The sequence below is a fragment of the Bombus vancouverensis genome, chromosome 17 (assembly GCF_051014615.1).
Source record: "Bombus vancouverensis nearcticus chromosome 17, iyBomVanc1_principal, whole genome shotgun sequence".
Taxonomy (NCBI): Eukaryota; Metazoa; Arthropoda; class Insecta; order Hymenoptera; family Apidae; genus Bombus; species Bombus vancouverensis.
This window is the reverse complement of record NC_134927.1, coordinates 1,731,133-1,747,318: the sequence shown is the minus strand read 5'-3', so window position 1 is coordinate 1,747,318 and position 16,186 is coordinate 1,731,133. Positions and strand designations below refer to the sequence as shown.

At 36.6% G+C, this 16,186-nt stretch overlaps 1 protein-coding gene across 9 annotated transcripts in view; it reads left to right on the top strand.

Moving 5' to 3' along the window:
• The window catches only part of LOC117165687 (SET domain-containing protein SmydA-8), a 43,155-nt gene extending 28,662 nt beyond the window's left edge, over positions 1-14,493 (top strand). For 2 of the 9 annotated variants that reach the window (XM_076625955.1, XM_076625956.1), the window contains exons 8-10: positions 662-1,014; positions 7,986-8,086; positions 13,745-14,102. In XM_076625955.1, coding sequence (XP_076482070.1) covers positions 662-1,014; positions 7,986-8,086; positions 13,745-13,888 — 598 coding nt within the window. In that variant the 3' untranslated portion in view covers positions 13,889-14,102. Of the gene's footprint in view, positions 1-661; positions 1,015-7,985; positions 8,087-8,812; positions 9,168-13,744; positions 14,108-14,157 lie in introns of those variants that run through there. The other 7 variants (XM_076625957.1, XM_076625964.1, XM_076625961.1 and 4 more) reach the window with 7 other exon arrangements.
• The last annotated feature ends 1,693 nt before the right edge of the window (positions 14,494-16,186 follow it).

Genomic DNA, 16,186 nt, shown 5'->3' with positions numbered 1-16,186 from the left:
AAACTTAAAGCGAACCAACCGACTGTGAGTCTCTTGGTTTCTCAAAGATCTAATCTCTAAGTTGGTTCTTGAAGCCATTAATCGAGGAACTGAATCGAACTACCAGCCCTCTATTTATGCTTGATAGTCGTGATTATGTGGTGCACTCACGTGGATGCGCAGTGTCTGGCCTCGAATATATTTTGTTGCTAATTTTTTACAAAAAAATATAAAAAAACGAACGCTAGCTTATATCAATAATAATCGTGATTAAACCTAAAGAAAAATACATCATTTAAACTAAAATACAATTTTTTATAAATAAAAATAAAAATAACATAAAGTAGTCATTTTTACGTTGATGATCCAGGAGTGAGGGTGTTACTCACTCCGTTACCTAGTACTTTTAAACTAACTCTAAACTGTGGCTTATTTGGAATATGTTGCGAAGAGGCTGATGTCAATAGAATGTCAGATACTTGTAAATAAGAAAAGTTAATTTTACAACAAAAGAGTTGCTTTCAGAATCCATGATAATTACACATTCTCTTGAAAAGTACTATGAGCTTTTAAAGTCTTAAACTCTTTCTCTTTAACACAAAAATACCACGAAAAGTTGGGGAACATTATTTTTCAAATTATTTGTATGCAAGAATGATTTGATCTGTTTACTTCTTTCCAGGAATTGTCCAGGATACATATTACCCAAAACATTTTTTGAACAGGAACAGGATTATATATGCAAAATTTGTGAATCAATTGTTCCTTATGTGGAAATTGAAAAAATGTTAGAAGATATTGGTATATACCTTTCAACTATCAAGAAAAATGACATTATTGCATGTAAAGAATTTATAAGTCGTTACGAAAGTACCCTCCACCCAAATCATTTTTACAATATTGATGTAACGATTGCTCTGGCTCAATTGATTGGACAACAAACTGGAGGATTAGCAGCAGTTGAAACAGATCTTCTCATCGAGAAAATAGAATTATGCAAAAAACTGGATAAATTGCTCAAGACACTCGTTCCTGGTAATGTATTTTATTTAAGAAATGATAACTAACGACAATTATTCCATATTACCTTTACTCATTTCTGACGAATTCAACGAGTCCTATGTTTTAAAACTGGCTGATTAACTTTACCACAGATACGCAAAATACTCAAATACAAATACATGATGGTAGGATTTCAAGGAATTCCTGGGAACGTTTTGTTATTTAATTTGTTTACTCGATTAACATTTTCTGATGCCACCGTTGTTATTGTTATAGGCATGTGATGGAGGGATCAGGGTATTTTTTAACAAATTATAATGTATTTAATACAATCGTATACCTGTCCGTCCAACATTTTCACAGAAACCCTCGTATTTCTTTACTTTTTCTTCTGGGTGCGTATTGCGCATTGCCTGAAGCAGTTGAGAATTTCCCTTTTTTTCAAAAAATGTAAATATTCGTAGAAACTGCACAGCCTAGAAAGTACCAAATTCTTGTTGGTTAGGCGTCAGGGATCCCCGGGGGATGAGGGTAATTGTACAATTTCCAATTCGTCGTTCTCCACTCTCTCCTCCTCGGGTACCGTGATCATGAGCGCGCGCATAACCTAGAGTTACTTTCGAACTAACTCTTTTAACTTCCTAGCTAGGCCGAAGTTTAACCGAGTACATCATGTCATTTCCCCTCATTTTTAGCCATTCCTTCTCTCAGCACTACGAAACTCTTCTAGGTGTAGTGTACTTCTCTATTTCAAAGTTTTCAAAATATGCCTTTTCTTGATCAGTTCTTTCCCACCCATCTCAATCTCCCGTGTCCACCAGTATATAATGTTTTAGCCTTTAGCTTTGTTCTCTTTCTCCCATGGTTTAGCTACATGTCTTGACCGTAGCTACTTTTTTTGGTTACCGCATAGAATTTTCGAGTACAAAGTATTAATATTTCCTTTAATCCTTTCCCTCCATAAATAATTAATAAATAATAGCACGTCATTGAGTTCATCTACGCCGTTTTTCCCAGTGGCTTTCGGATTTCACATTGGGTTCTCCTAGTTTGAACCTCCCGGACTTTACGTCAAGGACCGCAAGTGACTTCACTCTAGTGACACCCTACTTATATATTCATCCTCATCCGCAATCAATAATCCTGTGGCTCCCTGGCCTTTTTTTCACGAGGAGGGCAAAATGCATGCATACCCAGTGACCCGCGTCACTGAGTTAAGGGGGACTCAGCAGGTGGAACGCCATACCCACTAAAAACCCCTCGTCTGACCGCTCTTCTTAACGTACAGGTACCAACCCCGGAAGCGCCTTTCAGCATTCTTCAGGATTAACCCTAGCATGTACCCCTCATTCGTTACATCTTTTCAATTATTTCCATTTCTATTGGCTCTTGTTCGTCTTTTTTCTATATCCATCTTCTGCTTTCGTCTCCCCATAATAATTCTTTCGTAGAATGCCTGGAACTTAGTCCAGTTGTCATCTTGATTACCTCTTCAATAATATTTTCCGTCGTTAATGGCGTGCCGACATGGCTCCCCAATTTGGTCCTGCCGAAGATCCACCTACGGCAGTGTAACAACGCATGCTCCGTGTCCTCCCTTCTGTGTCGCAATCCCAGCATCTGGAATGAACCTCTTTGCTGGTCGTCCTACGGTACACGTTGAATATCCCGTGTCCGGTCAATAGTTGTATCGTCCAATGATCAATATTTTTTCTTACACTTCTTGAAAGTACAAGCGTCTCCTCTTAGTTACTTCGTCCAATTGTCATTTCTATAAGAGCTCCATTCTTCCCTCCACTTGTCGTCTATACGTTCTTTCACTGCCCTCATGCTTTCCACGAAATTTGAGGCAATTCCTGCTCTAGGCCGACTCTCACAATGTTCTTGTTGGTAATTCTCCTTTACTTCATACATCTTGGCCCGGAGTTCCGCTTTGTAGTAAATCGGCATTGTGCCCGCCAATACGCACGGCGCTGCATGCGATACAGTGCTGTGGGCCGTAGACGATCTTATGAATGCGCTTCCCCTTTCTGGTTCTGTTCGTATCGGGGGTCAGGTAGCTACTTTGATCCATCTCACTATCCTGACCCAACTTCCTCCTTAGTGCTGTCCTTCATTCCGATTAGTCTAATCGAAGCCTCCTCTAATCTCCTCTCCGTGTCACTCTCCAATAGCGCTTGATCCCTGGTCGCTTTTACCGCGTGAGAGGTGGCCCTGGGACTGACCATCCTCTCGTCGTTGTTCACCCAGTCGTGTGATGACCGTCAGAGCGAGACTGAAGAAGCACTATCCGCAACACCGACGGAGCCTGGGGGCTCCGAAATCCCCTGAGCCGTAACTTTCTTCCTTCTCGTGTGGCTCCCTGACCTAGAATCAGGTACGTTCTCATATCCGCTAGCACACCGCAGCATCATTCCATAGAATGTCCTCGCTGGTCTCTCGCGTTGCTCGGAGCCTCGGCTCGGAAGAATTAAAAATAATAATGTTATGTACAAAGTAATGTTATTTTATTTTTAAGATTCTGAGATCATAAATGTTTTCTTAGATGGGACTCTATATTTCTCTATATATCAATTGACCTGATGCTCCCTCCTCCATACAAAAGTGTTAATGTAGTATTTTTATTTAGAAATGCTTAGTTTAAGAGGTATTTCAATTTTAATATCATCAAATTCAGTGTGAAAAATGAAGAAAATATAAACACGGTGCTATTTTATACCCTACCTTGTCTGTCATACGTAAACTACATTTGTATACTACATTGTACACCAAGTAATTTTGGGCCTAAAATGCTTTAATCCTGTTTTATACAGGAAAAAGATATATAAAAATGAAATATATATATATATATATATATATATATATATATATATATATATATGTCGGGTTCACATTATGATTAGGGTTAGGGGCGTGCAACGAATCTTCATTTGGATTACACATTGTCGTTATGCAATAGAGAAGACATTGACTAGTGCAAATACGATTATTACAGAATTTGACAAGTAATGTGACCGTGGTAATTAGATACTCGAGAAGCTAATGACAATGATCCTAGGTTCAATAACGAATCCGCGGTCAACGGGATAACAGAATGCGCTTTCTTCCAAAGCCCAAGTCGTACTCGACTTGCTTGGCTATGGTACAAGTATTACTAAACTAACTCTTTGTTAAAACGTGGAATGTCCATCGAACCTAAAGCCGCTAAGTAACTCGCTAATACGACATCACGAAGATGACTTTCCGCCACGATAATGCTGCAGAGGAAAACTATGATGGGGTGTGTCCAAGGACACGAGATCATCGGATTCGTCGAGGATAGCCTTCGTTCAGAAAGTGAGGGAAAGTGACGTTGTTGTTAATTGGTCAATTTCAATGTTGGTAGTTAAAGAAGATTTCCCCTATCTTCCCGTAGTTGGGACAAAGACTGTTTGTCTGTTTGAAGGATTTTAGGTAATTAGATCGTTATGTTTATAACGGCCCTCAGGCTAGCTGAACATGTACTGTGGAGATGCATCGACATCTAGTAATCATCTCGCCCGAAAAATAGGGTCTGTGTGTGGTAAGCCACGGGACAGAAACCGTTGGAATGTTTACTGTCGCGTGCTGCTACAACTATTTCTTTTAAAGAGAGCTATAGAACTACTCCATACCTCTGTTAGGTAAAAACGTTCATCCTTTGACCGCGGCTACGTTCGGTGACTGGTTGTCGCCTCGAGCCCAAGCTCACTATCATAAATCTCGAACAAATACAATCGGATTGAATGACGACAATTGCTTAATTACGGCTATGGTAGAATCTAGATTAAAGTGTTAAGGGACTTTCCCAAAATTCCAAAGGGAAGGATCCGGTGTCCTTTCATCTCCGACATATATATAGTTCCATCATTAAAAAATTGCGCTGACTTGGAAATTTCATAAAAATGTTCATTTAGCTTGTTACGTCGTGCGACATTCTACCTAGACCAGGCCACACACCGCTGACAGGATGGCAACCAGATGTCCGCACGCCTTCACTGCGTATCTTCAATAGTCTTAAGAGCCGATCATAAATCTTAGGAATTTCTAATGTTTATTATGGAATGTTTTATGGAATGTTTATTACGGAAAGATAGAAGAAGTTCGTTTTTCTCATGTACGATGTTTCACACTAGCAACTTTGTCTCCGGGGCGGTTAACACCCTTCCTCCACCCTTCCACACCAATTCAGAAAATTAACCAATTACCAGAGAAGTCCTTCCCTCACTCTCCCAACAAGAACTTGGTCTTAACAAATCAGCTTTTCTCGCATCATTAGACCCACCCATCGCAAGTGTCCTCCGCTGCATCATCGTTACCGAAAGTCAGTCTTCATACATTTTTTGAACCTTCAACATCTAAGCGTGCGTCGCGTACAACACCTTGTTATTCTAGCTATCAATCGAATTAATTGTACATTTCTAGTTAAGAAGTTGTTGGAATAAACATTAATTATATCTATTAATTCAGTGTAAAGTCAATTCAACCACCCCTATTATCGCAACAGAAATCAGGAGATCGATCATTTCGTGGCGTCGATTATCCAATCTTAACGGGAATTTACGACTCCCGTTGACGTGCTTTCTCGCGATCGCGTCTCCCCGCGAATGGTCGAAACATTGAATAACATTGTCCTAAGAATCTTTTTCATAGGATCTTTAATAGCGGAGATATCCAAGTGCTCTCATTTAAATGCCGTATCTTGTACAGAATGCAATTATATTTAAAAATGGTGATTACTTGCAAAAGTTTGCATTAACGACAAATAATTTAGAAATTTTCGATCATCACCAATTTCGAACCAGTAATAACCGATTTCCATGACCATGAAATGTTTTTCAAGGTCGACATTTTAGACTATTTCATTATACATATGTACAACCGTCACTCGGCTTTAGTTTCCAAGATATTATGTCATATACTGCTTCTGACAGGATGTGTTTCGCACTACACACACAGTTCTAGTATTGTTTACTTGCATGTTTTCGTATCTATATTATAACAAGTTATTAAATTTGTTGTTTGTTTATGGTTTAATTGGTCGCATTTTTATGTAACCTTATCAAATTATTTCATGGAGAGTTGAAACAGGAAGATTTATTCTAGGCCGTCTATGGCAGAATCAAATAAAGAAATCTAATAACTTGTTACTTTGCGAGGAATGACGGAAAGGAAGACAAAAGGAAAACGCCATGAAACGAACGCATCGCGTGTGTGTTAAATGAATGAATGTGCAATAAAACAAATTCATTCCTGTTTCAGATGTATAAGAGAAAAGAGCGGTGTACATTAATACTTCTAGCTATTTTGTTACATACAAAATTGTTATTATGTTACATATAATTTTTATATTTAATAAAACGTCACAGATTATTACTTTAACAGTTACAACTATTAGATATGCCTGTAACGCAAGAGTAAAATAAGTTTAGATTCGTATTAAGCTTTAGGTACTGCCGTTAATATTGAGAATATTTCAGCCACAATATTGACAATAAGCGAATATTCGATTATCAAAATTATACTGGCGTCTAAACAGAAACTCAACTAAGTAGCCAATATAATTTGCAAGTTCCATACCGTGGAATAATCGCTATGATTTCCTGCCACATACATTGTATATTTTCTGTATGTGCATTACTGTTTTGATTACTATCTGAAATGTAGAGTGTCACAGACCAATAACATACATGTGTAAACAGCAAAATATCACATATAGTATCGAATACGTTTTTACGAATAACTTGAAAACTAAAGCCGTACTGCAGATATATATGTATGTCGGAGATAAAAGGACATCAGGACCTATCTTTTGGAATTTTTGGGAAGATTGCCAATACTGTAGTTTAGACCTTTCATTATAGCGGTACTTGAATAATAAAACTTAGAAGTAGTTGTTTATGATTTAATCCGATCATGTGTGCCCGAAAATTATGACAATAGGCTTGGGCTCGAAGTGATACAACGGGTCGCTGAACGTAGCCACGGTCACGGGATGGACGTTTTTATCTAACAGAGGTATGGAGTAATTGTATAGCTCTCCTTAAAAATATAATTGACCCGAGGGGTACAGAGAGGTACGGAGAGGAGTATATAGATGTAGTTCGATTTGGACTGAAGAAGTTAGTGGAGTTCTACTTGTGGACGAGTAAGTGGAATTACACTTGAATTGTGGGCCAGTGAGTTCAGTTCGACTTGGACTTTGGAAGAAAGCACATTGTCTAACCCGTTGACCGTGAATTTGTTATTGAGCCTAAGATCATTGCTATTGGCATCTCGAGTATATAATTATCAGGGTTACTTGTCAAATTCTGTAATAATCATATTTGCACTAGTCAATGTCTTCTCTATTGCATAACAACAATGTGTAATCCAACTGAAGATTCGTTACACATCCCTAACCCTTATGATAACTCGACATGTATATAGGGAAAAATTGCTCAGAACGTTGACCTTGATGACATATTTCAAGGTCAGTGAAATCGACAAGTTTGTCCGCGTTGTAAATAATTACCAATAATCCTTGTATAGAAGATATGTTGATATTATGATATTACTACTAATATTTCTTCCTTTGCAATTTGATATGATAGGTACAAATATCACTGCATATCACTTATAGGGATACATGATAGGTGTATATAAGCGAAAACAATAAACATGCAATTGATAAACTTTTACAAATTTATCAGAAAGCAAAGCTGTAACGAAAAAACATTATCTTTAATTTTAATTCTATTTTTATTTCAAATATAACTGTAGTATGCTTTCTTAAAAATCGTCAATTGCATAAAACAATAAAAATCGGCAATTTCAAAAATTGATACAGTTGCCTAGGTATGTATGTGCGAAATAAGCACGATCCTATCTGCAATCAAATCAATTAGTACGCTTATTTACGTCATGCTTTACTTTGTGATTTCATTGTATCTCATCCACGTGGTACGGATAATAATAGTACGCATAATTTGAGGTCTTTGTTTCAGCTGAAAATCGAATTCGAGGTCTGATTCTTTTCGAATTACATGCAGCCCACGCAGACCTTAGTAGGAGGCATACAGAAATGGAGATTTTAGTGCCATTATTGGTAAGATGAAATATCAAATTTAACACGTACTTAAATAATACTACATATTTAAATAATAATATGTATAACACAAACACAAAAAATTACCATCTTTGATAAAATTACAATACAGATGCCTGGTTAGAAATTTTAATGGGGTATTTTTAATTTCTTCATTAATATGAACAATGGAAAAACACAATGAGCTTGAAAGAGATAAAGACCATCTAGAAAAAGGGGACAAAAGTCAAGAGCTTTAAAAAGTTAATAATTTATGAGGACGTATTGTAATTTAAATGTAACTTCTTTATTATGATATGTGCATTATGATATGGTATGTGTAGTTTATGAAATATTGATTTCGATGAAAAGCATGCAAATTGTACTCTTACGCCGATGAGGTGTAATTGCGAAAAAAGTCGTAAAACTCCCTTTTTACAACAGTTTTATCTGGGTCTGTAGTGAAAATTTAAATAATACGTTTACTGCCACGTGCATGCTGAATATTTCGCTAAAATCGATTGATACAGAAAAAAGTGATAGGCATTAGAAAAATGTAAGAATCATTAGATTTGTTACAATTACAGGTCAAAAATTGTGACAATTTTTCACAATTTTTTTCATTGTTTCTAACTCGTAGCAACATTAATCGATTTCGATGGAAATGTAGTCACGATTACGATTAGCTTCTGTAAAATCGGAGTCTATCGTCAAAATTTAAAGACTTTACACTGTTTCCGGGCCTAGGACATGTGCTGCTTAGCACACAACAGACCACAGATCGGAAACACCACGAACAGCCGCGTCTCCAAGTCCACCTCCCAGTGACAGACGAACACATAACCAATGACGCCGACGATCGACGACTCCGTTGATGACCGAACATATCAGACCAATAGCATCCGAATTATTATCCAATGATCTAGTCATCACAGCGTAGATTAACGTTTTGAATGATAAACAGCAACCAATCCGTTGTCGAGCGTTGCTGGACATCGGATCTAGTATGAATTTCATTACCGAGGAATTAGCAAAATCGCTAAAGATAAGGCAAAACAGTCTTAATAAACTCTCAAGATTAGAAATGTTATGGAACTATGTTCTTGGTAAAATAAATTTCTCTAATTTTAAAAATTCTTTGTAGAAATGATTCACACAAGATATGACTTTATAAACACAAAAATACCGCTATACATCCTTCCTTGTCTTTCATACGTTAAATTTTACAAATTAAAGCTAAACTACCTATTAAATTATGTAAGAGTTTTTCGACATAAATAAGTTAATATCTTTTTATGGGAAATAATAAGATAGATCGATTAATGTATTAAAAGATATATGGTTGACCTTAAAACCTATCCCGCTACTGGAACAATAATTTCAGTTAAACAAAACATTCTGTATACGTATATACAATTTTCTTCCCTACAACTTGTACAAGATAAGCTGCTGCCCATGTATCGTTCGATTCGAAAATTCCTGTACAGTCCGCTACTTAGATTGACCTACTTGTTGAGAAACGTTAAGTTGGTATAATCGTTAGTTCCTACAAGCTAAGTTGGTACGACTCCTAACGGCGCTCTTTTGTCTTAGGAGTCGACCATGTGTTAATTATCTGAGTGTATCCGGTGTGTTCAGACGTTTTGTACGAGGTGGTGAAATATAGAAAGTAAAATTCAATCTGTGTGAATCTATTAAATATCAACCCCAAAACTATATTTAATAACACTACTTTCGTTCATGTAAAGAGGTTTGTTCGCGCACAGGGATGTTTCAGCTAGTTTCTAACTGACAATAACTAAAAAACAAAGAAAACGCAATTTTTTATTCTTGATTTTCATCTTACTTTAGCTTCAAGAACCACTTTAAATTTTGTTACAACTGTAGCCAAACACCCTTTTTAAATATATAATATTATATAGAACATCCGTTTATATATAGTGCTATGTACAATAGGATAATCTTTATATCTTTACTTCCAAATTACGTTGTCACACCATCTAAAATTACTACATTTGAGAAAATAACATTTATAAAATTTAAGTTAATGTTTTCATATTCTTTACTTCACGTTAATTTTCGGCATATTCGTGTCCTCTCATTCTACATATATTTCATATATATTTTAATAAGTAATTTGTAAACATTTTTTTAATAAAATAAATATTTATGGGTATTTTGACAGAAACGTAAAAGTACACTTACTTAAATAATACAAGTATGTATTTGTTGAATATTGGTGTTATCGAGGAGGAAGTCCGACGAAATTGTGTTCAAATAATTCGTAAAACAATTGTTAAGCAACGAAAAATAAAACACTAACTCTTGTCCGTAACCTGGCGATCATACCACCAACATGGCTAATGAGAGAAAGTAAAGTGACATTCCAGTACGAGATCTTGTTACAAAATTATATTCAGAAGGTAAATCCTTTCTTAAAGTGTGGAAAGTGGTCGGTAGAACTCACTCTAAATATACAAAAATTCATAAAGAAATGTCCGAAGAAGAACACGAAGAATTTCCGTCCGAGAACAAATGTGCGAAATATATGGAAAGAAATCTCCATTGAAACATGTTTAGTTTTATAGCGGACTGTATAAAGGTTGGAGTCTATGCTGAGAAGAACACATAGGTTTGTGCGAGAAGAGCAAAATGATTCACGATCCTGGTCGAATCGAATGAATTTTATTCGGAACACAACGCCATTGGTAACACGATGTGATGGGTGTGACTATTTACATATGATATAATGATATTGTTCGCATAACTTATAATAAATGCACACGTTGCGGAACGCTAAATTCTTTGCATAAAGAACGCAATTACCGATCACGGGAAGATACAAATGGTAGAAAGGGACTTCGGTAATCGTAACACTTTTCTTATCTTAACTTTGGTCGTTCTTGTTTCTATTCTTTTCGGTAATATCCTATAATTAAGTAATTATAGTTTTAACGCGAGCGGTAAGGGACTGGAGCGTTTATAACTACCCATGATGTCATCATCGACGACAAATCAATGTCTGAGAAAAGAAAGGATATTAAGAAAAGAGGAGTATAGTCGCAGAAAAGTACAGAAAAAACTATGGTAATTATTTACAGAAGGTTACACCTTATCGATTTCGGTGACCTTGAGATATGTTGTCGTTCTAAACAACTTTTCCGTATATATTACCGTCGCTCGGTCTTAAGTTTAGAGATATTCACAAAAAAAATCAATTAAAATTTGATTTCGATTACAATAATCTCGGTTTTTCTTAAAATTCTTCATCGTCTATGTCGCTTCATTCTTATTCCCCTTTTTCGGCATACTTTTCATTTCTCTCATTTCTGAATGTCACATTTCATTCCGGATCGTATTAAGATTTATTCTATAGTTACATCAAACGTAATCCCCGACCAAAATTTATTTAACCGCCGAGCCGTGAAAAATCTTTTGCTTGAAAACTTTTCAACATGGAGTATGTCTGTGTTTCTTGCTACTGCATGTCTTGCAAATATAATTGGCAAGGCTTTATATAAAGGTAGTAACCACTGACATGAAAATGCGGGCTCATTCTTCTTAAAGCGCCGAAATGTAATTTCCAGTTACCGCTTCTTTCAGCCTCATTGAAGTGCTTTATTATTGTAATCATATCGAAATATTGTATCCATAATTTAGTTGTCATTTCATTTTCAAGTTTTAAGATAACATGAAAATTTTGAGACAACATTCTGAAAATCTGTATCTGTGATGTTATCTTGCGGACCGCTTGTTGCAAGTTATCAACTAAAGAGCGACTAACGCTCAAGGTGGAGGAGGTTTAATAAATCGAGTGTTAGTGTAATTTGGCACTTTATTTGCACTTGTTGTATTAAAGTAAAGTTTGATGTTCCGAACACGACGGTTGTAATGTTTTGTTGAGAGTGAAGTATTTCACCCACACGGTACGACGCTCTGTTGACTGTCCTAGTATGTCGCTGATTCCCCCCATCAGCCGTTGGGTCTCCTCCATCCATCATGCCTTCCCGACCGGGGGTTTTCCCTGGAGTTTCTTCCTGACCTCTGAATCATCAGACTTAGAGCTCGGGGAGGACAGGTAGTTCGAAATTTCCCAAAGAAGGGATAGGTGCTATCCGAGCCATAAACGGACGGCCACTCAAAATCTCAAATACCGTTTCAAAGATCATGTAAAGTTTTCGAAAACCTTGATTTCATCGTCTGTAATTTGAAAAGAAGCTAAAATAATTTCTGATAAGGCTAAGTATGTGGCCTATTACTGCTCTTATAAACATGAATATGTAGCGGCACATGAGTCATAGGACGATTCGAATCGGGAGTGACTCATATTGTTGTGCCTTATAGTATCAACGCTGTTTTAATTTGCGAGATTTAAGAATAAACAAACTCCGGGCAAAAACATTATCGCCGTTATGAATAATTGTCAACTGAAACCACATATGATCTTCTGTAAATCCACCGGACAATATAAATAGACGGACATCCTCTCTAGGAAAAGGAGTCTTTAGAGCGAATCAGTATAGCGAAGAATATAGCGAGCAGCATAGCGAGTCATACGATAGAATCAAGTGAGCGACGGTTACAACCGACATACACTATCTCTGTACTTGTACCTAAAATGATTTTAATATAATTAACTATTACATTTTTACCACTCATCTCTTTAATAAACTAACACGTTAATACGACCTCAAATACTTAAAATTTTATCCAAGTTGACTGCCGTACGTTGCAAAGTTCATTACAAAAAGTTGTATAGTATTCAATTGTTCGAAGATATTTGTCTACTTATTCGACTATTTCGTAACGAATGTAATAAGTGTAGAATATTGTACTTATTAATCATTTTGAAGATACTGTCGTCGCAGAGCAATTTTCTATAAAAATTTGGAGTATAACAACTTGTAAGTACTATTTTTATAAACAAAATAACTGATAAATAATTGATCATTTTTAAGATCATGGATCCGCACGTGAAAAATTACGTTATCTGCGATAAGTTGTTGACTCGTGGATTCTGAAAACTACTAGTCAGAAATAGTCAATAAGGAAATTTTTATAATATTACTAATCAGTAGATTCAACACCATTAGTCTTTGTTAAATATATAGTATATTTGTATTGTACGTGCGAGGGAGAGAGAACGTAGAGCGAAAACACAAACAAGTATGTATCCCCTCCCTAGTATTAGAATACTAGAATATTAGAATATTCACATAACTCTGCTCGCCGCGTGGGCTACTCGCCAGAGGCCTATGGCACGAGATTTCACATTGCACTTCTCTCTTTTTTCTCAACGGAGTCCTAGGCCATCATGCAACACTATCATACATACTATGGAGGGGATACATATTATACTTGTGTATCGTTTCTCTCTACGTTTCCTCACTCTACACGTACAATACAAATATACCATATATTCAACATATTTAATCTACAAAACACATTTTTTGTATTGTCTTCGGTCGCCCTTGTTTCTATTCCTTTCGATAATATACGCGTGTTCTAATGGTAATTATAGTTCTAACGCGAGCGGTAAGGGGCTGAAGCATTTTTTACATAATACGATAATTATACAATATTAACAGACAATTATATAAACTGTGAACAAAAATTTCTGCCATCATTTATTTGCACTTTACATTAACAAATATTTGACGGTTTGTTTTTTTTTTGCAGCAGGAGTCAAAGAAGTATTTAGTTGATGGCTATCAATTGCTGAAGTATGAACCAAAAATTCTACCGGAAGGAAAAATAGCTCAACATGCAGAACAAAATTTCCACGAAATAAATAAGCTCTTAAAACGATTCACTGTAACATAAACTTTATCAGTACGTAGTTTGCTCAGTAAGTTCTACGTTTGGGAGTAAATATTAAACGAAAAACAAAACTGTACATATACATAGCCTTCGTAAGCAAACAAACATATTGAAATAAATTTGTTAAAAAAATTTTAATAAGTACAATTACAAGCGGTAGTTATCATGTATTAGCATTCTTTGATTGAGGGGTTCATTTTTAGCGCATGTTAGAAAAATTAACACATGGAATCAATGATATAATTTATATTCCTGTTCTCTTAATTTGGTAGGTGATTTTAAAAACTTCTAACGAATCACCAATCTTACTTCTTCTGGAAGGGATACGGCGATAGAATAAATTCTCCATACGCTTTGTGTTTTGCCGGTAGCGAAAAATACTGAAAAAATACCGAATGTACAACAGAGAGGGATACAGTAGGGGTACAATACAGTACAGGGCGGGAACAATAGAAAAAGATTAAAAGTTTACGTATCAGGGAATATCACCGTTGCAACGGCAAACCTTCTTTCTTTTCGGTTCCCTGCGAAAAAAGATTTTGATACTGACGAACCTTTTCCGACGAAAGCGAGATCGAACATGATACAATTTGACTAATATTTATTTATCTAATTAATAATTCGTTCTTTCTATCATTGTTTCTGGTAAATTCAAAAGTAATTTCAATAAATAAATAAATTCAACAATATCATTATTATAAAATAATAATTTACTATTTTGTGTACAATTTATATAATTCATATTTAATTTATTATTTATTAATAATTTACTAATACTATTAATGAAATAGTAAAATAATATACATGTCGGAGAAACGTCAGGAATAGGGTTGTGGGCGTTTGATAAATCTTCATTGGAATTGGCCATCGTTGGGTTATAATGAAGGTACGGTCTGTTAATACAAGTATGAATACTACCGACTCGACAATCAACCGCGGCGGTTGGACACTCGCGATACTAGTGATGTTGGTCTTAGGTTCAATAACGAAGCCGCGGTCAATGGGATGATAGATATACGTGCTCACAAAAATCTAAGTCGGACTCTTTGCGAAAACGTGGAATATCCACCGAGCGTACAGACACAAAGTAACTCGCTAATACGACCTCACGGAGAATGACTCTCCGTCGCGATGATGCTGCAGAGGAAAGCTATGATGGGGTGTGTCTGAGGACACGAGATCATTGGATTCGTCGAGGATAGCCTTCGTTCAGAAGGTGAGGGAATTTGGCGTTGCTGCTAATTGGTCAATCTCCATATCGGTGGTTAGAAAAGGATGCTAGCCGCTCTCGAGGAAAAGTTGTTAGTGGGAGACGTATTTGTTCGAGATTTGTGATAATGAGCTTGGGCTCGAGGCGGCAACCAGTCACCGAACGTAGCCGCGGTCACGGGATGAACGCTTTGTCTAACAAAGGCATGGAGTAATTCTATAGCTCTCCTTAAAAGAAATATTTGCAGCGGTACGCGACAGTAAATATTCCAACGGTTTCTGTCCCGTGGCTCGCCACACACAGACCCTATTCTTCGGGCGAGATAATTACCAGATGTCGATGCATCTCCACAGTACATGTTCAGCTAGCCTAAGGGCCGTTATAAACATTACGATCTAATTACCTAAAGTCCTTCAAACAGACAAACAGTCTTTGTGGAAAGGCCCTCGGCGGCACCGGAGTCATTATCAAAGCCAGCATTAAGCACTACGAACTTCCAACATTCCAGAAAGACTACCTTCAAGCAACAAACGTAGCAATAGAAGACTGCCATGGTACAATCACCACTTCAGCGGTATACTGCCCTCCCAGACACTCCATCGCCAAAGAAAAGTTTGATAACTTCCTTGACGCTCTAGACAATAGACGCAAACCCGATAATTGCTTTATCCACTCTCCAACGATATCTCGACTCTATGGAAAAGTGGTTTCATAAATAGGGCTTCAAAATTAATGAAAAAAAACCCATACATGTAACGTTCACGCTCCCAAAGCAAACCTGCCCCCAGGTCACCATCAACAATACAACAATTCCTAGCAAGGACACAGTCATATACCTGGGCATGATCCTGGACAGGAGGTTGACCTGGAAAAATCACATCACAGACAAAACGAAGCAATTAAAGGACAAACTCAAAAAATTCTATTGGCTTACTAGCCGATCCTCCAAACTAAGCACACAGAATAAAATTACCCTCTATAAGGCCATAATAAAACCTGTCTGGACCTACGGAATCCAACTATAGGGAACAAGAAATAATTCCAACATTGAAATACTTCAACGCTTCCAATGGAAAACGCTAAGATCCATT